This window comes from Leucopleurus acutus, assembly GCF_964270905.1.
Source record: "Leucopleurus acutus genome assembly, chromosome: 6".
Taxonomy (NCBI): domain Eukaryota; kingdom Metazoa; phylum Chordata; class Mammalia; order Artiodactyla; family Delphinidae; genus Leucopleurus; species Leucopleurus acutus.
In genome coordinates, this window is record NC_139149.1 from 73,818,411 (window position 1) to 73,843,438 (window position 25,028).

The 25,028-nt window shown below is 35.8% G+C and overlaps 1 protein-coding gene across 1 annotated transcript in view; it reads right to left on the reverse strand.

Moving 5' to 3' along the window:
- The window catches only part of COL5A2 (collagen type V alpha 2 chain), a 67,982-nt gene that overhangs the window by 41,604 nt on the left and 1,350 nt on the right, over window positions 1–25,028 (reverse strand). The window contains exons 2-13 of the mRNA XM_082841848.1: window positions 24,216–24,248; window positions 22,508–22,561; window positions 17,392–17,502; window positions 16,170–16,247; window positions 14,481–14,525; window positions 13,429–13,482; window positions 12,958–13,011; window positions 11,710–11,763; window positions 8,720–8,773; window positions 7,675–7,728; window positions 6,720–6,764; window positions 6,040–6,093 (exon numbers count right to left, since the gene is read on the reverse strand). Of these exons, the coding sequence (XP_082697974.1) occupies window positions 6,040–6,093; window positions 6,720–6,764; window positions 7,675–7,728; window positions 8,720–8,773; window positions 11,710–11,763; window positions 12,958–13,011; window positions 13,429–13,482; window positions 14,481–14,525; window positions 16,170–16,247; window positions 17,392–17,400 (501 nt within the window). The 5' untranslated portion in view covers window positions 17,401–17,502; window positions 22,508–22,561; window positions 24,216–24,248. The remainder of the gene's footprint in view (window positions 1–6,039; window positions 6,094–6,719; window positions 6,765–7,674; window positions 7,729–8,719; window positions 8,774–11,709; window positions 11,764–12,957; window positions 13,012–13,428; window positions 13,483–14,480; window positions 14,526–16,169; window positions 16,248–17,391; window positions 17,503–22,507; window positions 22,562–24,215; window positions 24,249–25,028) is intronic.

Here is a 25,028-nt window from a genome sequence, read left to right on the forward strand (position 1 = left end):
TCTCTAATCCATTTTGAGTTTATTTTTGTGTATGGTGTTAGGAAGTGTTCTAATTTCATTCTTTTGCATGTAGCTGTCCAGTTTTCCCAGCACCACTTATTGAAGAGACTGTCTTTTCTCCATTGTATATCCTTGCCTCCTTTGTCATAGATTAGCTGACCATAGGTGTGTGGGTTTATCTCTGGGCTTTCTATCTTGTTCCATTAATCTTTATTTCTGCTTTTGTGCCAATGCCATATTGTCTTGATTGCCGTAGCTTTGTAGTATAGGCTGAAGTCAGGGAGTCTGATTCCTCCAGCTCTGTTTTTTTCCCTCAAGGCTGCTTTGGCTATTTGGGGTCCTTTGAGTCTCGGTACAAATTTTAAGATTTTTTGTTCTGCCTCTGTAATAACTGCCATTGGTAATTTGATAGGGATTGCATTGAATCTGTAGATTGCTTTGGATAGTATAGTCATTTTCACAATATTGATTCTTCCAATCCAAGAACATGGAATATCTCTCCATCTGTTGGTAACATCTTTAATTTCTTTCATCAGTGTCTTATAGTTTTCTGCATACAGGTCTTTTGTCTCCCTAGGTAGGTTTATTCCTAGGTATTTTATTCTTTTTGTTGCAATGGTAAATGGGAGTGTTTCCTTAATTTCTTTTTCAGATTTTTCACCATTAGTATATAGGAATGCAAGAGATTTCCGTGCATTAATGTTGTATCCTGTAACTCTATCAAATTCATTGATTAGCTGTAGTAGTTTTCTGGTGGCATCTTTAGGATTCTCTATGTATAGTATCATGTCATCTGTAAACAGTGACAGTTTTACTTCTTCTTTTCCAATCTGTATTCTGTTTATTTCTTTTTCTTCTATGATTGCCGTGGCTAGGACTTCCAAAACTATGTTGAATAATAGTGGTGAGAGTGGACATCCTTGTCTTGTTCCTGATCTTAGAGGAAATGCTTTCAGTTTTTCACCATTGAGAATGATGTTTGCTGTGGGTTTGTCATATATGGACTTTATTATGTTGAGGTAGGTTCCCTCTATGCCCACTTTCTGGAGAGTCTTTATCATAAATGGGTTGTGAATTTTGTCGAAAGCTTTTTCTGTATCTATTGAGATGATCATATGGTTTTTCTTCTTCAATTTGTTAATATGGTGTATCACTTTCATTGATTTGCGTATATTGAAGAATCCTTATATCCCTGGGCTAAATCCCACTTGATCACGGTGTATGATCCTTTTAATGTGTTGTTGGATTCTGTTTGCTAGTATTTTGTTGAGGACTTTTGTGTCTATATTCTTCAGTGATCTTGGTCTGTAATGTTCTTTATTTGTAGTATCTTTGTCTGGTTTTGGTATCAGGGTGATGGTGGCCTCATAGAATGGGTTTGGGAGTGTTCCTTCCTCTGCAATTTTTTGGAAGAGTTTGAGAAGGATGGTGTTAGCTTTTCTCTAAATGTTTTATAGAATTCACCTGTGAAGCCATCTGGTCCTGGACTTTTGTTTGTTGGAAGATTTTTAATCACAGTTTCAATTTCATTACTTGTGATTAGTCTGTTCACATTTTCTATTTCTTCCTGGTTCAGCCTTGGAAGGTTATACCTTTCTAATAATTTGTTCATTTCTTCCAGGTTGTCCATTTTATTGGCATAGAGTTGCTTGCAGTAGTCTCATGATGCTTTGCATTTCTATAGTGTCTGTTGTAACTTCTCCTTTTTCATTTCCAATTTTATTGACTTGAGTCCTCTCCCTCTTTTTCTTGATGAGTCTCGCTAATGGTTTATCAATTTTGTTTATCTTCTCAAAGAAAGAGCTTTTAGTTTTATTGATCTTTGCTATTGTTTTCTTTGTTTCTATTTCATTTATTTCTGGTCTGATCTTTATGATTTCTTTCTTTCTGCTAACTTTGGGTTTTGTTTGTTCTTCTTTCTCTAGTTCCTTTAGGCATAAGGTTAAATTGTTTATTTGAGATTTTTCTTGTTTCTTGAGGTAGGCTTGTATAGCTATAAACTCCCCTCTTAGAACTGCTTTTGCTGCATCCCATAGGTTTTGGATTGTCATATTTTCATTGTCATTTGTCTCTAGGTATTTTTTTAGTAACGTATTGTTTAGCCTCCACGTGTTTGTGTTTTTCACGTTTTTATCCCTGTAATTCATTTGCAATCTCATAGTGCTGTGGTCAGAAAAGATGCTTGATATGATTTCAATTTTCTAAAATTTACTGAGGCTTGATTTGTGACCTAAGATGCAATCTTCCTGGAGAATGTTCCGTGTGCACTTGAGAAGAAAGTGTAATCTGCTGTTTTTGGATGGAATGTCCTATAAATATCAATTAAATCTATCTGGTCTATTGTGTCATTTAAAGGTTCTGTTTCCTTATTTATTTTCATTTTGAATGAAATGAGGTGTTAAAATCCCCTATTAGTATTGGTGTAAGTGAGGTGTTAAAATCCCCTATTAGTATTGTGTTACTGTCAAGTTCCTGTTTTATAGTTGTTAGCAGCTGCCTTATGTATTGAGGTGCTCCTATGTTGGGTGCATATATATTTATAATTGTTATATCTTCTTCTTGGATTGATCCCTTGATCATTATGTAGTGTCCTTCCTTGTCTCTTGTAACATTCTTTATTTTAAAGTCTATTTTATCTGATATGAGTATTGCTACTCCAGCTTTCTTTTGATTTCCATTTGCATGGAATATCTTTCCATTTGCATGGAATATCTTTTTCTATCCCCTCACTTTCAGTCTGTATGTGTCCCTAGGTCTGAAGTGGGTCTCTTGTAGATGGGTGTTGTTTTTTTGTATCCATTCAGTAAGCCTGTGTCTTTTGGTTGGAGCATTTAATCCATTCACGTTTAGGGTAATTATCGACATGTATGTTCCTACGACCATTTTCTTAATTGTTTTGGGTTTGTTTTTGTAGGTCCTTTTCTTCTCTTGTGTTTCCCACTTAGAGAAGCTCCTTTAGCATTTGTTGTAGAGCTGGTTTGGTGGTGCTGAATTCTATTAGCTTTTGCTTGTCTGTAAAGCCTTTGATTTCTCCGTAGAATCTGAATGAGATCCTTGCTGGGTAGAGTAATCTTGGTTGTAGGCTCTTCCCTTTCATCACTTTACGTATATCATGCCACTCCCTTCTGGCTTGTAGAGTTTCTGCTGAGAAATCAGCTGTTAACCTTATGGGAGTTCCCTTGTATGTTATTTGTCATTTTTCCCTTGCTGCTTTCAATAATTTTTCTTTGTCTTTGATTTTTGCCAATTTGATTATTATGTGTCTCGGCGTGTTTTTCCTTCGGTTTGTCCTCTGTGGGACTCTCTGCGCTTCCTGGACTTGGGTGGCTATTTCCTTTCCCATGTTAGGGAAGTTTACAACTATAATCTCTTCAAATATTTTCTTGGGTCCTTTGTCTCTCTCTTCTCCTTCTGGGACCCCTAAAATGCAAATGTTGTTGCATTTAATGTTGTCCCAGAGGTCTCTTAGGCTGTCTTCATTTCTTCTCATTCTTTTTTCTTTATTCTGTTCAGCAGCAGTGAATTCCACCCTTCTGTCTTCCAGGTCACTTATCCGTTCTTCTGCCTCAGTTATTCTGCTATTGATTCCTTCTAGTGTAGTTTTCATTTCAGTTATTGTATTGTTCATCTCTGTTTGTTTGTTCTTTAATTCCTCTAGCTCTAGGTCTTTGTTAAACATTTCTTGCATCTTCTTGATCTTTGCCTCCATTCTTCTTCCAAGGTCCTGAATCATCTTCACTATCATTATTCTGAATTCTTTTTCTGGAAGTTTGCCTACCTCCACTTCATTTAGTTGTTTTTCTGGAGTTTTATCTTGTTCCTTCATCTGGTAATAGCCCTCTGCCTTTTCATCTTGTCTATCTTTCTGTGAATGTGGGTTTTGTTCCACAGGCTGCAGGATTATAGTTCTTGCTTTTGCTGTTTGCCGTCTTGGCAGGTAGATTCTTAACCACTGCACCACCAGAGAAGTCCCACAGGGTGTAGTTTCTGAGAGCATTCCAAAAACAAATTTCCTGCACACAACTCTGCTTTAATGTCATTTCCTTGGAAAATTGACCGTATATAATTTGTGCCAGAGGTAGTCAAGAAAGCCGACGCTAAAATGGAGTTTTTAAGCTGGATTCCTCCTTGGCCAGCTGGCAATAGATGGAGCATGGATTTCTCTTGGCATGCTGTAGTGATGCAGTAGTAAATATTGTCTCCAGTAGTGAACTCTGATAGGGTACAAGTGTAAGGGAATGGGCTATGGGTGCAATAGCTCAGGCATTTGAGAAGGTTTAGGGGATATAACAATTACAAAGTTAATGGAACTGCATGGGTCTTGTCAAGTGAATCCATTGGAGAAAATTGTTGAAAGGCTGATGGTAATTAATCATCAATATAAATCTCCTTAGCAGCATTTTAAAATATTGTCATCTTCTACAACCAGAAGGAAGAAAAAGTTGAAGATTAGGCCCAGGACTTTATGATAAAGGTTTACGTGCTCTTGAGAAGCTTGAACTCTAAAATGTGGAAAGTCTGCTATGCCATGGTCAGGGCCCTTGATTGGAGGGAATGGGACCTTGAAATTTCGCATTGGGATATCTTAAGAACTTTGAAATCTCAAATACCCTGAAACCTCTGGGCCTACAGAAGTGCTCCTTCCCACCATTAACAGCTTATACTTCTCTCTTGCTTAAAGATGAAACAAAGGCCTCTACTTTATCAGACAACATATGCCACCACCACCACCACCTGCTCCTCCCCCGGCCACCAGACCAACAATTAGCATCAAGTCACAAAATAACTGCATTGAGGAAATGCTGTTTCTGATAAAAGAGTGAAGAGACTATACACTAAAAAATCTATAAGTCTTATACATCTTGTAGAGGCAGAATCCAAGAAAGAATGTATGGGACTAGGTCCTGAAGGTACTGGATCAAGAGGGACAGGATATAAAGCTGGAGAATTTTAATGATTTGGAAGCACTCTCCCATAATACATATTTAACACCCTGATAAACACCCTGGGAAATGTTGTTAACAGGGACAATAGTTCTTAGAAACTTGGAAAGAGCAATGGCACACACTAAGTGAAGCAGAAATGCTGGAACTTCCCAGGCAGATGGTAGAATAAAGCACAGAGAAGTGAACACAGTAGATTGGACATAATATGTATGGCTGGATAAGGCAATAGCTGACTATATTCTACAATATTCTCTACACTTCCAGAGAATACTCTGCCTGTAAGTGATAAAGAATGGCCTAGTGAGAGGGTCTCACTTCTCCTGAATCAAGGCCCTGACTTTGGTATCACTGAGAAGCACTAAGGTGGTTGTCTTCTATGGGATAATAGTAGGGGATGCTATAAACCTGGGAACTTTAATTGTAATGGGGATGATAGGATATCAAAATAACAGAGGCCAGGTGGCAGTCCTTAATTGTCAAAAGAAAAGTGGGTGAAATATAATGAACTGTAAGTTTGAAATATTAGCAAGTATAGCCCGACTTTCAGAGAGATGTGATGAGAATGAACAAAATAACGCCCCCCTCCAGGTTCAATGTAGTTGGACAGACAGCAAGAGAATTTCTCAATCTGTACAACTAGGGAAGATGATCAGGAGACGCTAATCTTTAAAAGGGTTTATTCATAGTACCTACCTTTTAGGATTGTGATGAACAAGAGATAAAGATATTCAGAAGAATGCTTGGCAGATAATAAGTGCTTGATAAATATTACCTGTTATTATAATGTGATTACTATTCCAAAGTCTATGATTCTCCATGCTGCTAAATGTTTTTATTATTTCTTAAATTCTGTATTAAAATAAGTAGGCAACAAATGTACTTTGGTTATGTAAGATGTTAACATTAACAGAAGGTAAGTATAGTGTACAAGGGTACATGGAAACTCTCTTCTATTTTTGCAACTTTTCTGTAAACGTAAATTTGTTTCAAAATAAAAAGTATAAAAATTACAAAGTAGGCAACCAGTATGTCATTCTCATTTAAAACACATATTCAGTAAAGCATTTGAGAGAGTTGAAATACACATACTTACAGGAGCACCCTGTGGCCCAAGTCTCCCTCTCTCTCCTGGCATTCCTCTTGGGCCCTGCAGATGATAAAGAAACATCTCTTGAAACATCTTACTTGAATTTCTAGGGTAGATTGATTTCACTACTCAAATCAATCAAGACTCATTATAATTGGCCTAAATAGATTTCACTTAACCTAGCTTTAATGGCCTAAATCTACAATAATCCTGATTTGATCACTGGGTACTGAAAAAGAATAAGGGCATTCAACAAATAAGAAAAACAATGTAATGCAGGAAGCCTTTTCTATTTGAAGGGGCAATTTTTTTTTTTTTTTTTTTTTTTTTTTTTTTTTTTGTGGTAAGTGGGCCTCTCACTGTTGTGGCCTCTCCCGTTGCGGAGCAACAGGCTCCAGACGCGCAGGCTCAGCGGCCATGGCTCACGGGCCCAGCCGCTCCGCAGCATGTGGGATCTTCCCGGACCGGGGCACGAACCCGTGTCCCCTGCATTGGCAGGCAGACTCTCAACCACTGCGCCACCAGGGAAGCCCTGAAGGGGCAATTCTCATAGTGTGCTTGCCTTTCAGCTGATAATAAAGGATTATTTCACCAGCTAACATATGTTCTCTAGGTCTTTTTTTTTTTTTCATTTAAACATTCTCTTAGTATAATCTAAAAAAGCAAAGAATTAAATTTTTACGTACCATTGGACCCATGGCACCCATTGGACCAGTAGGGCCAGCTTCACCCTAAAGCAAAAATGAGATATTACAATATGAGAAACCTTCAGTTGATATTCATATCATTCTGTTTGTTCCATGTGTGTGTTATTTTAAAGGTTTATTTTTCAAAGTGAGCATTTGAAAGGTATACTTTCAATGAAGGACCTCAGAATTCTGCTGTAACACCTTTTCTCAAAATACAATGGAAATTTAGATTCTACAGAAATAAGTCTAAAATAAAATTGGGGATTTAAGCAAGATTGATAGAACTATCACACCTAGCCACATTAATTAGAATTAAAAAACTATTTGTCTATGTCTGATAATACTTTAGGTCAAGTAAAATTTAGAAAGCTAAAATTGACTGTAATATTCCTTTAAGATCTCTTATAGGAAGCTTAGAAATGACAAATTTAAAGCCAAATGCTTTTCCACATATGTATTTCATCGTACTTTCTACTAAAAAGTCATCTGTACTTCCTGAATGTTCTCTTTCCCTCTAGAAGCATAAATAAATTTGGGAAAGAAATGATGGCCAAAAGGCCCTAGAATTAAAAGGGTACTAAATAATGGGACTAATGAACCATCTAAAACTCTCAGATATTTTTAAAGAAAACAGAAAGAGTAAATGTGTTTTAGAGGGTGAATTCATAGTGCATCTTTATATAAAGATAACAGTCATCCTACATTGGTAGAAACCCAGTGCCATGGTGGCTGTTCTTGGTGGCAAAATTAAGTCATGTTGTGTACCCTACTAAATCTATTGCCACTCATCCATGAAAGATTATATTTATCTATTAAATTTATCTACTTAACTATTCATTTTTTATACTCCTCTTTCCTCCAGAACTATTTAAGGTGGTCCTGAAAAAAATTTTAGACTTGAAGCAGAACAGAAATGCTATAGCGAGGTTGCATTCAGATACTATACAATTACCTTGGAACCGATTGCTCCAACTTCACCTTTAGGGCCTTCAAGACCTTTGTGTCCCTGAGAAGAAAAATATAAATTTGGATTTTACTGCTTTTTTGAGCCTCAGAAATGTAAAAGAAGAACCAAAAATAAGCTCACAGAAAGTACCTTATGAAAACGGCTCTCAGATTTACAGTTGTTACTCAAAATGTTTCCAAATTCTCAACCTTTTTTGAAAGTCTATTCAAAGAAAATTAAAGTAGGGTTTCCCTCTTTAAATGATGTTTTCAATGTGCAATGTTCTCACCTTTCAAATTTTTGTGACTTCATAGAAATTTATTTTATAGCAACAAATAAAAAACCTATGGTGGCCTTAGAGAAAACAAATAATTATAGAATTTATATAGTTATAAAATATGGTTTATATCCAGGAGTGATGTTCAAAATATTTAATAACTAGTATAGAAGCAAGCATTCTAATCATAAGCTCAACCACTCAAAACAGAGGCCAGTCAATGTACACAGAGTGAATATCAACCATGCTTTCAGATAGATAGATATGTAATTTCTATATATGTATGTAACATAATAGTTACATATTAATTATCCTGAGTTATAAAGAGAGAAGCATTCTATAGACTTCCATGTCTGAGTTGGGCTGAGTTGGCTAGGCACCCCCTGTGATCTAGTACACTTTATAGTATTGTGTCATTTATTCCACTATATAGTAATTGCATATTTTCTTAACTGAATATCATTAGCCTGAAGCTGAGAGTCAGCTTTGGGCATTTCTCATTTATCACTGTTTTTTCTTTTATAGCACAGTATTCATAGTATTCACAGTATTACATAGTAAGAACTCAAAATACATTTGTTTATAGAATCAAATGAAATTCAAAGGAAATGTAAAAAAAAGCATTGTGATTTTGATAACTGCAGATGACTACTACAACCACAGCCAGTTAAGGGCAATTGACAAATGGAATTGTAACGATTTTGAAGGTAATGCTCCCCAGACCCTACTCTATAAGCCACAGTATCTAAAAGGATTACAAAGGATTGAACTTACTCGGTGACCCTTCAGGCCTGGAAGACCAGGAGCCCCAGGAAATCCTCGAGCTCCCTGTTGAGGGTAAAAAAAAAACCAGATAAGGCATTTCAGAGTCATTAATTGCATAATACACTTTTTTTCCCAAGAAACATCTGGTACATAGTTTTTCACTAACAAACCTAAGAAGAAAAAGGAGAAGTATATTTTTACCTGTCAAAATACATCTAGGTGATCAAAAATTAGCAAGGCAAATGGAAACATGTCTTACACAGAGACACAGATTAATGTCAGGTATTGATTTGATGACATTTTTAAATTTTCAAATTATATCACTGTATTATAATTAATAAAGAATAAACAACAAGAAAATAAACCTGAGTCAAGCTGCTCAGTGTCTGAATCAAGTAGCTCAAGGTATAGGGAAAAAAATCCGAAGAACTTAAGGAAAATTATGCTTTCCCGCCTTTATATCGTGTTTTATTTGTGGTAGAAGAATAAATGTATGTGTAGCAAACCAATATGATTTATTTTTTCTGAACTTCTAAGTATTAGCAGCAGAATATGATTAGAAAGATTATATTAAAATGTGATCAGAAATTTCTTAAAATAAAATGTTCAGGAGAAGCTTGTGGATTTGTGATTGTTTAAAAAACTGAGAAAATGAAATATCCAACAGAAAAGAAAGTCAAGAAATATGAAGAGAATGGGTTGGCTCCTTGACTCAGCTTCTTCATTTCTGTTAATTCTATTCTATTCTAATTCTATGCATCCTTCACCTAAGCATATCAAATAAAAAGAACAATAAAAATCAAACACTAAATAAAATCCAAATGGCATGACTATTTTGAAATGACGCTTGAAACTTTTTCCTCATACCCTCTTAAAATAGATAAGGAACCAGTGACTTAATTATTCACTTATTCTGGTTGACTACATTGATTAGGTTTTGAACTGAATGTTATTAATACTGCCACCAGTAGACTGAGCACCTTGATAGCACAGACTGATGCTATCAAATATTATCAATTATTATTATTAATCTGCATATCCCTGGCACTTAGCCTTATGCCTTAGTAGTGGGCATTCAAGAATAAGCATTGAATAAACAACTGAATGAAGAAATGGTTTAACATTCATCATCTTTTCCATCTTCTTGACATTCATAGTGCTTTTCCTAAATCTTTCTTAAGGAACTTCTCTTGTACTAGCACAATCTAACAAGTAAAATCCTTCTGTTCTGTATTATCATAGACTTTACTTAAAGTTAATTGAATGAATAAATAACTCAATAAATGAAATTTGTATGATAAAAGCAAAGCAATAATTCCTCTGCGACCTCTTCCAGGGAAAATGTTTCTGTAGTGTTTTCTAGGGGGTTATCATAGTAAGGGCACATCAAACCATGCTCTCTGAACAAATAAAGTTCCACTAATTCTTCTGTTTACACAGCCTGACTTAGGAATTCGTTCACTTCAAAAACTCCCTTTAAGTTTTTCCACTGGAATGCTCCCCTTTACTGAGATTCGACTCCCCTCCATCCCGAGCAGAAACTCAGTATACATCCATCTAAGTCTATAGGGGAATTACTGAGCTATGCTATTTCAAATAATTAGTTAACTTTTGAGTTTTTGTGGTCTGCAAGGAAATTCTCATATGATTACATATCTCTAATATAACAAGAAAATAAACCAGATGTACTAGTGCTCATAAAATTTTTCTCATTCTGCTGACCCAAGACTGTCATCACACCCCAATCACACATTGTTGCATTGCACTCACAGAATGCATCTGTGACATGCTGGCAGGGCACGTTTCCTCCCCGTGGAGGGCCCACGCTGTAAGTAGGTGCAAGAGTGTAGCAGGGCAGGAGGTTCAAGCCTGGATTGGTTCATGTGGACATCTGTGCTAATGACTAAACCATATGTCTTTGTCTGCATGGACTTGTCTGCATGGACTTTTCAGGGGGAGGAAAGGAAAGGGAGAGCGGGGAGCTGGGGAACTGGTTTTGTGTTTGTAATGAAATAATCCTTACAGCCTTGTAAATTCCCTTAAAAGATCAGCATTTATTTGCTTAAAAAAATCCTAGCATTGAACCTCATCAATCTTCAGAAAGTAAAGGGAGAATAATTCAGTATTGTTGGATGTATTGGGTGGTAGAAACATTAGGATATTATCGGAAGTATAATAAGTAGGAGGCCAAATCAGTTTAGGGGATTTTGGACAAGGAAAAAGTTTAAGAGCAGGAATGTTAGAACATTTTTGCTTGCTTATCATTTTCTAATTTTCCCCATTGCCTGTGTAGTGCGTCCTAGGGGAGGACCTATCAAAGTAATATGAGTGAAGAAAGAAAGGTGGGGTCGGAGTGTGGCCAAGTGGCCCAGGTCTTGAATTCTGGTGGAGCCAGTTGCCAGGGACTTCTCCCTGTAGTAAGCCAAGCGGGAAGAAAACAGCTGTATTAGGAGAGCTGGTGATCAGTGCACCTTGTCATAAGATTTTCGGGGCCAGAACACCAATCAAGAATTTCAGTCAACAATAGGGTTTGGGGAAGCAGCCGAAGAGGAATCTTGTCCACAATTTATTGTTCTAGGATATAAAAAATAAATCAATAAACTCTTTAAAGCAGTTGTTTTCAACATATGAATAATACAAAATTAAAAATACTAAAAATATCTTTAAAAGAAAAATGGGATTGATATGTTGTGAAATTTAAGTAAGTCAAGCTGGTGACTTAAATGAAAATGTGATACTCATTTTGGAAAGAATCCATGTTAGGTTATGATATAATTTTCTAGCTGTAGGAGGGTCATTCATATGGTGCCAATGCAAAGCAGGCAATTGGAATTAGCTATCACCCTGGCAAATCGTCCTGTTTCAGAATGACAGAAGAGAACATATCTTGGTGACAGTGCCTAATACATGTGCAGGCAATGAACTGCGAGGTAATTTTAAATGTTCTTTATTTTTTGAAGTTTGTCTTTACATTGTTGTATTGATCAGTATAAACTTACCGGAGATCCTGCAAATCCTACTTCACCAGCTTTTCCATTTCTACCAGGCTCACCCTTTATGGAAAAAAAGCAAAGTAGAGGGAAGCAAAGAGGAATTAAAATGTTCTCTCCTGAGACGAAATGACAAATCAATTGCAGATAAAAAGTCTTACTTAGAAAGCTCATGCCCAATGCTCTAAGCAATGTAAGAACACAGCTCTATTCCTGATGGCAATCCATTAGAGCAAGTCAGTTTGTGATTTCACTCATTTATCAGAAGAAGAAATAAATACAAATTATACCGGTCTCACCTAGCTCACCATTTTATGAACATCAAAATTTACACACACACATACACACACACACATGCTATGAAATTCTACATCAACATGTAGCACTGAATTAAATAAATAGTGCTTCTTACAATGATATGTGCCATTTCTTTCTTGTGATGAAAAAAAGTTTAAGAACTACCAGAGATACTTTCTTTATGGCCAAATTCATTGTAATCCACTTAAATAAATCTCATGATACACAAAGAGAAAATATTTTCTTGGTTTAATGTCACACGGACGTTGATGGTTTACCCATAATTTTATCCTCAACTTTGGTACAACTAACAAAAGAATCCAGAAAAGCAAATCTGTTGTTATACCCTGTTCTTTGCTCTTTGATCAAAGAACAGGGTGTTCTTTGTTCTTTGATCACATGTTCTTAATGTTAAAATCTGAAGTTTAGTCATAACTTTAATTAAAAATTCAATTAAAGAAATGTAGCATTTCTTCAAATGCTCAAAATTTCTTCAGTGCTCAAAATGAAGCATTTTGAGCACTGGAGAACAATATTCACACTATTTTACTAACACATTTTTAAAAATCCATTTAATGAGGGCCTCACAATGATGTTTTGGGATCAAAGCAATGTATTTTTCCTTAAGATCACTTCAAAAGCTCTACTACCAAAGGTTGTTGCTATTGTGACAATTCTAGTATCTCATGGAGAAACCATAATGGAAAACATTAAGAATGCAGGCAAGGATACAGTACCTATTATATTATTATTATTATTATAATATAATACCATCAAAATTAAGAGCACTTTTAAATTTTGTAAAATTCCATTCTGACTTCTCCAGTTTTTAGTGACTTTAATGACAGTTAGAAATGGAGGAAATGAAATGGGAACCAATGAATAACATTCATGCTAACACTGTAGCTCCTTCTTAGCCTCTTTCAAAATTTCAAAGCAAAATGAAGAAAGGTAGCTTACATCTTCACCAGGTTTTCCAGGAGGCCCCTCTGGTCCACGTGTACCAAGTGGACCCTAATAAAAAAAGGAAACAACACAAAAGGAAAAAAAAGAACATTTACCTATATTTACCCATACCCGTCAATGATATAATCCAAAATATGGCTGCAACAAATGAAAAATATCATAGAAAATAACTTTATTAATATTCTGAATTTTATGTTGTATCTGTCAGATTATGTGCTCAACAGGAAAAAAGTTCACAAATGCAAGTATCTTAGCACTTTCTGCTGACCACATTCAAAGCCTCTGAATTTAAATACTCTGCCAAAAGAAATGTATAGCTTAAGCACAGTCCATAACAGAGGGCTCCTGAATTGGACTGGAATTTCTTGCCACATTAGGAAAGAGCTGGTAATATAAATAACTCATGACATCATTATAATGGTGGACCCATATTTAACTGGGTCTACATGCTTACTTGACATTTACCATTGGTCCAGGGTCACCAGGCTCACCAGGAGGTCCTGTAGGGCCAGTACCACCCTAAAATTGAAAATAAATTATATATCTATGTATAATTTATGTATAATATGTAAGTTATATAAACAAAACAAAGAAAAACATAATACTAAATCCTACACTCTCTGCAGTATAATGCAATTGCTCAAAATGCTGGCTCTACCACTCTCCACCTGTGTGACTTTGAGTGAGTTACTTAATCTCTCTATACCTCATTTCCTAATCTGTGAAATGAGAATAATATGGTGCCTACTTCATTAGGCTGCTATAGCTCTTCAGATAACTAATGCACGTTAAGAACCTAGAATAGTGCTGGCACAGAGTGAGTGTTCAATAATGGTAGTTATCTCCCTCTTCTCCTTCTTCTTCATCAACTACAGTTGCCATTCACAATGGCAGTAATATAAAATAGCTTGAAGTAAAAGTCCACACACATGATAATGAAAATACAGTATCTTTGATTGAGCTAAGAATTCTTTTCTTTCTCTCTTTTGAAAAATCATTTCCTACTGCCTGTCAAATTGCTACAAACATTAAAATAGCTCTACATCACTATTTTATTGGTATTTGATAGGCTATAGAAAGAAAGTACAGTATTATATTCTTTTTAAAGATTCGATGGAGTGATCATCTTCACTGTTATTTTTAATAATACCACATGGTGATGTCCTATGATCTGATTTCAGAGCTCCAGAGTTGGCACGTAACTAATTATGAGAATTTTCACCATGACATGAGATAATGATGTGTTATTTCAGAAGCACAGGCACATAAAAATTCTTTGTATTGGAGATCAGTAACATAAAGAAACCAGATAATAAAACTTTAACATCATAAAGAATCTATGAAAAACATACTGCATATATTTCTAAGTGAGTGAAAACTAACTGAATACATCCCATTCAGTGAGCATTAAAATATGCAATTCAAAGGCCAACCAAAAGCAGTCATGTCACAGAGACCTTATTTATAAATTTTTCTTTTTTTGCTACAGTATGTAATTTAATTATAAGAATACTTACCTGCTGTCCTTGTAAACCTTGAGGTCCCCTTGGACCAACAGGACCCTTAGAAACAAATGAGAAGAAAAGTTGCATAGTGTTCATGACAATTAGTTGAAACATTTCAAAAATGTTGAATCAGCTTTAGAATCTGGAAAAGTAAAGCTCTGACAGTGAAAAGGGGATGACGTCCTTCTGTATTTACCTGGAATACAGCTAAATTCAAAAAGATTAAAGCTTGGGCAACATTTGGGATGATTTTACACACACCCTCAGTGTCATACAAAGAAATAAAGAATGTGCCTGTACACACCCAGTGTCTTTGGGACAAGAACACTTGCATTGCTTAAGGGGTGGTTCTATTAAAGCAGAACATCCAACAAAGAAAAACCTTGGCAAGCATAAAGTCGTTATCAAACTGTCTATTTCATTCTTCAGCTTCACAGCAGCTAACTCTTAAAACGTAAAACGAGCAAGTTGAACTGAAGGCTTATGAAACTATCAATAATAATGACTAGATTATTTTAAATGTAAGTTTAAAACAATCTGGGGCACTAAGTTTTCTGGGTTATTTCTTTCTTTCACAACATACACTTAAAGTATCCACACAGGCTTTCCCCATTTAACCATGAAATGATTACACTGAGGCTTAACCAAAGGAAAAAAGGAAAATGCAATTTTAAAAATTATTAACAAATGTCTATGTAATTTTTTTAAATGTCACACTTTAAAAGGTGAAAGCAATTAAATCAAAATCTAGTTTGTTCTTATGGCAAAAACTTAAATTTTTGTTTTGGATTGATCAGATATTTAGCTAGTAAGAAAATAAAAGCTTCATTTAAAAAAAATAAACACATATGTAATTTCAACTTCAAATGGTTAAAAACTCATATATTTCAGAAAAATATCCCAAGTTAATCATTGAATGAGACCATACTGCTACTGACTTAGAATGTATATAAACAATGTTTAAGTGACTTAAAATATATACAAATAATGTTTAAGTTATTTGCTGGCCTTAAGGATGGGTAGAAGGGGTGTTTATGCAGTCTGACTTTACATTGTCTGAAATGTCATTAATCTGGGATGCCTTTGAATTATGTTATGAGCAAAAAAGCATGGAGAAGTTGCTTTGAAAAGTGTTAATTCATTCAATGAAATTGCACTGCTCCAAATACCCAGGTTAAAATACTTACTCAGAGAAAATGGGAATCTTTCTAGCTGCTGAAGAAATTCAAAAGAGAATGGGGATGGCCCAGTGCATAAATTTTAGAGTTGTTGGCATAAGGCAACCAGAGAGTATTAAATAGGAAATAATAAAAACTTAAAGCGGTAAAACTTCTCATTTCAAAATTTTTTCAAATAACTTTCTAACAATACCATAAAATTTTTTTTAATTTTTGAAAAGTACAGTTTTTGTTGAGGTGGTGGTGGTTATATGTTTTAAAATTCTTTATTTTCTTCAAATACTAAGTGAAAAATACAGACAGCCCTTTATTAATGTAGACAAATATTTTGCATAGTTAGGAATGGAAAACCATTGGGCTTTTAACTGGTACACACTAGGGTTTGATAAATAAATTGAATGAATGAACTGATGGATGGATATGTTTTAAGAAGACACATATCACTTCTTAACTAGCCAACTCAAACCTCTCTGCACAATGGTTTTTCCAAAGTACTTTGATTATCAGTAAAATCTGAACTTACCACAGAGCCAGGCATCAGTCCTACTTGACTCCCAAGTCCAGACTTTTCATCCAACCCAGCCATCTGAGCTGAAAACGGCTGTAAAAGCAATGTATTGACATTATTTCCACAGTAAAAGACATATATCAACATACTTTTTAAACTGAGAAGTGTACATTCTCTGGGATTCTTAAAGAATGGCTCTTCTGAGAATCATTTTATCTGATTTTCTTCCATGGTTAGAGCATGCCAAGCATCTGAACAAAACCTAAAAGTGCCTTTAAAACATTTGTCCTAAAGATTCCAGATTCCATTTCACAATATTTTACTTAGATGGTATCCTTCTTTGTTTGTGGCCAACTTTAAACTGTACTTATATAAGCTGATTACAATTTTACAATCCTTTTAATGAGTCCCTGAATGTTCCAAAATTGGCAACGGTTTTATCTACTCTCTTTCATATCTAAAAATCTCTGGTAACCCAATTGACCAAAGCTGCCCATACTCATTCCAGGAGTTCTATTAATTTCCAGATTTTAGTGGGAAAAGAATGTGCATATTGTTTTAAAAATAAACTGGCAATTCCTTCTACAATGTGTTGAAAATCAAATGTAAAAAATTGTTGTAAAAGAAAAATCATATTTCAGGGTTCCATAAGTTCCCTCGCTGTGCTATGCAATCTACTCATAAATCCCCTGTCTCTGCCACTAAGAATTCAAAGAGGCAGGTATAGAAAGACACTTTGTTTTATTTTACTTCCGGCAGGAAACTGATATTCAGGAAATAACCAGGTAGCATTTTTAGTGTCAACTCAGTGGCTCTTTCATATACATCATCCTGGATGTGTCATCCTCCCTTGGTGTAGAGGACATGACAGATTTTGTCAGCATTCTGAGCCTAGAGAACAAAGGATAAGGACATATTTCTCTTATCAATTCATAGTGGGAACAATATTAGTGGTCCTTCAGAATCAACAGAAAGTACAAAATTCCAGTGACCAGAACTGACATTGAGAAATACAAATAATTTGAAGCAGCACTTTTAAAAAGTGCTACTTCGAATTTTCCAACAATTCCCTGTGGATTTCCTAGTTTTATTGTTATTCATAGCAGTATTGTGTTCACTTAAGCTTCTCTTGCAGTCAAGGGTCAACATCTGAACTAATACAATTTAAAATCATAACAATAAATCAAAAACTTAATATTTTATCTAAAGATGATATTGAACAATGCACACATCTCACCCTGTTCATGCCATCGGGTCCTGGGTGAGATGGATGTCCAGGAGGTCCTGGGGCACCCGGTTGACCAGGAACACCTGGTTCTCCATCGATTCCCTGAGGACCACGAGGACCCTGGAAAAATAAGCCAGTAGAAATTAGAACCCATTGCCAAATATGTACTTAATTGAAAGCAAAAACCAGACTTCTTGATGGAGATAAAGTGTTCATTATTTTTTTAAAAATAGCAACCCAGCCACCTACAGTAATTTCATCAGCTATTCCAACACTGCGGATTTCAGCCCTGGTCACAGCCTCTACCATCGGGACATGGTACATTCTGGGTAAGAATTTTACTCTTGATGTGTTAAACCCCCAGTAATGAGCCTTCTTGAAATAATTATAAGAGTGTATTCAGTTCATCAGTATTCTAGTATAAGCTTCCTTATTTGGTTGAGTTTTGCTGTTCAGGGTATCTCATCAACGATTTCTAAATTCACTTGTCTGTCTTAGATTAAATTAACTGTGTATGTTCTTGCTTAACTTTCCCCCACTTAAAAAAAGAATGTGATGGATCCTTGATTGGGGTTTGTGGTTTTTCTCATCTTTCTAATTTTTTAATGCTTCACATAGCTCCTGGCTCATAGTAGACACTCAGTATATGCTTATTACATTTTCACATTTCAATCCTCTACTCTAGTACTTGAAGTCTGGCACACTTTATTTTCCATACTACTCCCAAAGGTAGTCCAGACCAATGAGAAGTAGAGGGAAAGGCACGGGGACTCAGCCAAGTCTACTTCTCAGGGCAGTGAGCAATGAGTTGTAGCTGCTGAATTCCACCCTCCTCCTAGCCCACATTCTGAAGGCAGGTTGGGGAACAGCCACATCCTCAGTTCTGGAAATGCTCCATCCCCTAACCTTATCATTCCTATAAGCCTTGTTAACTATTTTATGGCTTTTTAACCCTAGAGATTCTTAACAGGACCAAAGAAAGGAAAGGAAGGATGAAAAAACTCAATATACTTTTACTAATTAGAAGCAGGGATCAAGAAAAATATGGTAAGTGAGTTAGAGTTTAATAGTAAAAGAATCTTCTCATGCCTAAGCATGAAGATATCTTCCAGCCCACAATAAGCAAATATAAGCTGGTACAGCAGAGGGAATAAATGCAGGACAAGCAGAGGGGGCAGACGGGGCAGTTTGCATACAACGGTTTGGGGGAAGGTGGCATAATAGCTATTCAGAAATTTAATTAATATATTTTAATATATTTAAACACTCATGTTTGACATGTTTACTTCCTGGAGTAGTGGAATAATTAAGCAAATTTATGTGTTCAAATAGAAGTAGATTGCTTAGCCTAAGAAAACTCACATTTTGAAAACTAATTTCTCAGAAAGTTATTCTCACCCTTTAAAAATCAAACCCCTTCTGACTCCTACACCACTAACCATTCACTGCACTCTTTTTTCATTTTACACAATGGAGGCTAATTTTTCATTGCTATCTAGGACTTCTGGATCATATGAATGTGACACCGTGAGCTGGAAGTGTATATTGTCAGTGGTGGCATAGAAAACATAGTAGTCTGACCTCCTCAGACTATTACATGTGGAAAACTCTTAATGTATTTTTAAAATGTGAAATTGTTAATTGATAACCAGGTTTGGTTAATACAAAAAATGAGCTAAAACATTCTCTCTGCTCCCAAAGAGATTTCCAAAGAAAAACCAAAAACTACATTTAGTTCCAGTGCAAGTAGAGAGAGGTTTGGGCAATATTAATCCTCAAAAACTTGTGTCCTTCCCCCAGCCCTCTGTGATTAAAAATCATGTTTCAAAGTCTGCTCTGAAGACAGTTCACTTTTTCATTGACTTAATGATGCATTCTGTGCCTTCATGGTATATCCTCTAAATAGCCTACATGATTTACTTTTATACAAATTGAGATTAAAATTAATAAAAACTTGTGAAAATTATCCAAAATTAAGTGAACATAATAAGCAAGATTATAAGTGAAAATAAGAAAAAATATTATAATACATGATATTTTGCTGGTAAATATTTAAAACAAAAATTACAACTTTAGAATACATTAAAATATATATTTTCATATTTCCAAGTGTGCTGAATCACATAAGTTTTATATTAAGGTAAGTATTCTATTTATAATCATTCCTTCCCATCCCCCAGGATACTCCACTATCTCAGGCAGCAAACCACAATAAAAAGTACTTGTACATTGCCACTAGGTGGCAACATTTAAACATTCACAAATAGGAATAATAATGACCCCAAATTGTAAAGAACTTTAATCACTGATGGTTAGTAATATCACACACACACACACACATACACACACTATGAAATGTTAGAGTTGGTAATAACTGGTATATTCCCCATTTTACAGATGAGGGAAGAGACCTATAGAGGTTGTGTCTTGTGCAATTAGAACTCATCACACCATTCATTGACTGTCTACCTCCTGACAGGTTTGTCACTATGAATTTACCAGGACAATACACTTAAAACTAAGGATATGTGATGAGAGACAGTCATTATGATCATTGGCTAGTAATGAGGGCTTCAAGAGAGTATCTCTATATCAGTAGTTCTCAATCTTAAGCAATTTGCTCCCCTCCCCCACTCCCCACTGCCAGGGGACATTTGGCAACACCAAGACACGTTTTTATTTGTTCCAATTGTATGAGGGAGGGGGGCAGGTGTTTCTACTAGCATCTAGTGGGTAGAAATCGGGAATGCTACCAAACATCCTACAGTGCATAAGGAATGATCTGGCCCCAAACATCAGTGGTGTTAAGATTGAGAAACTGTGCTCTACTTCACGAGCTTTTGTAGTGTTTGATGGTAATGAAGTAAGGGGAGAAAAATGGTATTTATGACTGCAGTACCAGCCTATATTGTGTCAGCCACAGCTTTTGTCCAGGTAAGCATCTCCTGCAAGTCTTGGGACCTGAGGCAAAACATTCTACCTATAGGTATCTTATAATGTCATGCCAGTATCTTGAAAACAGCCCTGGTGGGAGTATTTACACTAGGGAAATCAGCAAAAGCTAAAGGCGTATTCTTTTTTTTTTAAACATCTTTATTGGAGTATAATTGCTCTGCAATGGTGTGTTAGTTTCTGCTTTATAACAGTGAATCACTCCCTCCCACCCTCCCTATCCCACTCCTCTAGGTGGTCACAAAGCACCGAGCTGATCTCCCCCCTGTGCTATGCGGCTGCTTCCCACTAGCTATCTATTTTACGTTTGGTAGTGTATATATGTCCATGCCACTCTCTCACTTTGTCACAGCTTACCCTTCCCCCTCCCCGTATCCTCAAGTCCATTCTCTAGTAGGTCTGCATCTTTATTCCTGTCTTGCCCCTAGGTTCTTCATGACCTTTTTTTTTTTTTTTAAATAAGTCAGTCATTAAACATTTACCATCACACCACTGCTTGCTAGGATTAAGAGAGGAACAAATTTCCTCCTTGGGTATCTGCCAGGACTGTCTTGCTTGATTCCAGGTAAATAACTACTCCTCGAAGTTTTATACACACACACTCACACACACACACACACACACACACACACAATTCACATTGATTGTCTCAGACTTAACCAAGATAGGAAATGGAGCATATAACATACTAAGTTGAGGAGAGAAGAGTAAGAGGACTGAGGAGTAGATTCACTGAATCCTAACGGAAATTCTGGAATTCCAGCAACTAATTCCACAGCAACTTCTACCTAGACTTAGGACTCAGTTTTATCAATTATTCTGGGCACAAGTACATTGATACACAGTGTTTTCTGCATGACCACCCACCCTCCACCCAACTGAAGTCATCTTCCACCTGTCTCTGTCATCCTAGACCCTGGACAGACATCTGAAGATCTACCAACAGCATTTAAGCTACCAACACCGGTGAGGTAGCTCAGCAGAACAGCAATGAAGAATGGGCCATAAGGGAAGGGAATTGGGACACAGCTTTGCTGCCCACCTACATGGCTATGAACTCCTTCCTTGGGGCCACTGTCATTTACCTGCATACCTGCAAATACCATCCAAAACTCCAGCTGTGGTTTGGAAACAGTACTGGCGTCACCCTATACTTGGTGAAATGTGTAGAAGCAAAAAACAGTATCAAAGATGAAACCAGTGGCAAGAGTTCCTAGCGACATGATCTAAAAATATGTTTTATCCTTATTTATATATTTAAAGTTGTTTTTTCCTTCCTGGCTCATCTATTTTTCCCATTTAGATATGGATAAATACATCTTTGGAAGGTTAAAAATCCATAGAGAGTTAAATTTTAGTAGATATCATTAGACAGAAAATTAAGCAGTAGAAATTTTTCTGATTGTAACACGGATAATGACAGCAATATACAAATTCGTTTAGGTATTTAGTACATAAAGGACATAAGTTTTTGAGGGTGAGATATAAAAAAAACAAAAGAATTGCTACAGTAGGACTTGGTAATAAGAGAAAAATCTGGCACGTATTATATGATAACCTCATGTCTTATCTCAAGAATATAGAATTGATTATTTAAATTTAAAGATGTTCCCTTTGGTAATGAATTTGTTGATGTTTAAAATCACTCCTTTGATAGCTCCGCAGCAGCCGCTCAGTGAAAAAGCCCGTGTTACTTAGGAAATAAATTCATTACACAACCACTTGAAAGAAAATTTTGTCCTCTAATAATTTCTTTTTCCTTTATCCTATTTGGTTATTCCTGTAGCAACCACAGATCACAGAACTTGGGTGTTTTATCTCAACAATGCATTCTTGGCATTGTTAAGTCATGATTTACAACCTCTGAAAACAACATGAGGTACTCATTATGTTTCCTTAGATTCTACTTTATTTTAATTTGATCCCCTAAAGGACAAATAAATATCATCTGTGATATCTAAGAAGATGTTAGGTAATTATTAGCATGTGATGCTTTCCTCTGAATCAGGATCGATACGCAATTACCGCATGACCTGAATTCTATGTCACGTTTAATAGAAATGAGAAACGAATGGTGCCACTGGCTCTTTGCTGCATCCAGGGAGCTTAGTGTAGACGGGCTTATGCAGTACACAGTACAATTCGCAAAAAGGGAACTCCACTGCCAACTTACAGGTTTTCCTTTTGGGCCTCTCTCTCCTCTTGGTCCTTGTGATCCTGGAGGTCCCTAAAACAGAAAACAATGGTTATGCCTGCAAAACACATATACTTCAGGCATTTTTGTTTTAAAGGTTTCCCGATATAAGAAAATTGGAAAACAGAAATATCACATTTTTTTTAAGTTTAATTCAGTTGAAAACTACAGAAAATAAGCCCATGTGTATATAAAAGCTCTGTGTGCATAGAAAGGCTGTTTTTTTTAGCACTGAAGCTTAAAGACTTGAAAAGAAGTGTAAAATCATGGTGCCCAATGAGCTGTATATACTAGTTTGAACAATAACTGTAAATTTGTAAGGATTGTTTCATTGCTGTCTTGTCTCAGACACAAAAACTTACGATTCAGATTTGAGAACTACAAAATCGTACAAACTCCAGATTTCCAATTTTCTGACGGAATGTATGAGTTCATATTGGTACATGATATCCCAAACTGTTCATCACTATTCAAGTTGCTGATGAAAGCAATGGAAAGAAAGGCCTCTTATTCTACTATTAATTTGTGTGCCTTCAAGTATCTAGTATCTTTTTTTTAACTTGATTTAGAATTGCATCATCTCCATCATATATTTAAAATCCACTGAGAATTTTCCAAATGGTAATTGCAGTTATTTCTCTATTAAAATAACAAATGATTGGGACTTCCCTGGTGGTCCAGTGGTTAAGAATCCGCCTTCCAGTGCAGGGAGCGCGGGTTCGATGCCTGGTCGGAGAACTAAGATCACACATGCAGCGGGGCAACTAAGCCCGCGTGCTCCAGAGCCCGTGAGCCAGAACCAGAGAGCCCGCACACCGCAACTAGAGAGAAACCCACGCACCGCAATAAAGAGCCTGCGCGCTGCAACAAAGGATCCCACACGCCACAGCTAAGACCCGATGCAGCCAAATAAATAAATATATATTTTTTAAATAACAAATCATTATATTTCAAAAGTGGCATTTTGTGCTGATATCTTAAATTAACCTTTTTTTCCCCAGAAAATGGCAGTTGCCAGGAGAATTTTATTTCTCTTCAAAAGAGTTTCAATCAAGTTGTAAAAATTAGACTGTTCATTTACTCAAGTCAACATACAGTATTGTTTCAAAGCAAAAGCTTCAGAAGGACTATAGCAGGTCTGTTAAAGCGTATCAGTATTTCACTTATGTTAATTTAATGTGTTTTAAAATTTATAGGAATTGTGTGTGCGTGTGTGTGTGTGTGTGTGTGTGTGTGTGTGTGTGTGTCTTATCCATCTGGTTACCTGTGAATGCTACCACTAATCCAAACCTGAAATCAATAGTCTTTTACGCTAAACCAGAAATATGCTATCTGATGCATAATTTCTCAAACTCTAATGTAATATATGATTTAATTTTATAGTAACAGATGAAATTAACAGTTTGTTTCATTACACAGATAAAAGGAGTCTACCCTTAATCATTGTCAAACAACAGACTAATATGCCCTAATTTCAATGAGTACAGTTAACCTAATTAGGGTTCATCAATATCATTCACTGCTGCAAAGGACTTCTTAAACTTGAGGATGTTTCAAAACAAAATGTTTCAAGAAATCAAGCATCATTATTTTATAGTCTATTGTCTTTTCATAGATATAATATCCATAAAGATTCAGTATCTCAAAGAACTTAAAAGTACCATGAATATTGGAGGAAACTACTTACTGAGGGTCCTGGACGTCCACGTATGCCTGTTACCTAAATGATAAACAAGATAATATGTAAAGATAAAGTTTCTAAAGAGTTTTCGAAAACTTAATAGTCTAACAAATAAGAACAACAACAAAAGCCCAGTGAATTTTTTAGAACAAATAGATGTTGATAGTTGATGCCCATTTCCTCCTAGCCTATAAAGCTAAGACATTATCTAATTTAAACTCTAATATAGGGAGGCAGTACTGGTATAGTGATTGAGAGCACCAATCCTGGAGCCAAGAGGCCTGGGTTCAAATCCTAACTCCATCCCTTCCCTAACCAGTTGTATGACCTTGGACTAAGTAATTACCGTCTGTGTACTTAAGGTCCCTCTTCTGTAAAATGGTGATAATGATTATGAAATTACCTCCCTCTCAGAGTTGTTGTGAAGACAAACAAATAAATATTTGGAAAGCGCTTAAAACAGCATCTTAGACATTGTGTTTTTAAATGAAAGAAAACAATATGAACGGTTTACTTTTTACGGAATCTTTATTAAAGACAAGCCAATTGAAAAGCAAAGCAAAAATGCAAATATTGTCAAATAAATCAACATGTTATACTTCTGTCTTGACAAAATGATGATAACTCCTTTAAAATCTAGGAGAGTGGTGAAGAACTTTCATCCTCTTTAATGATACACTTTTTGATCATCTACAAGTCTAAATAACTCTTAAGAACTCTTATACACTATAGAATTTAAATCAGGATAATGGCATAACATATTTCCAGAAGTGTGGCACATTAAATCATGCCTTTCCGTTTGGATTATATGGCTATTTA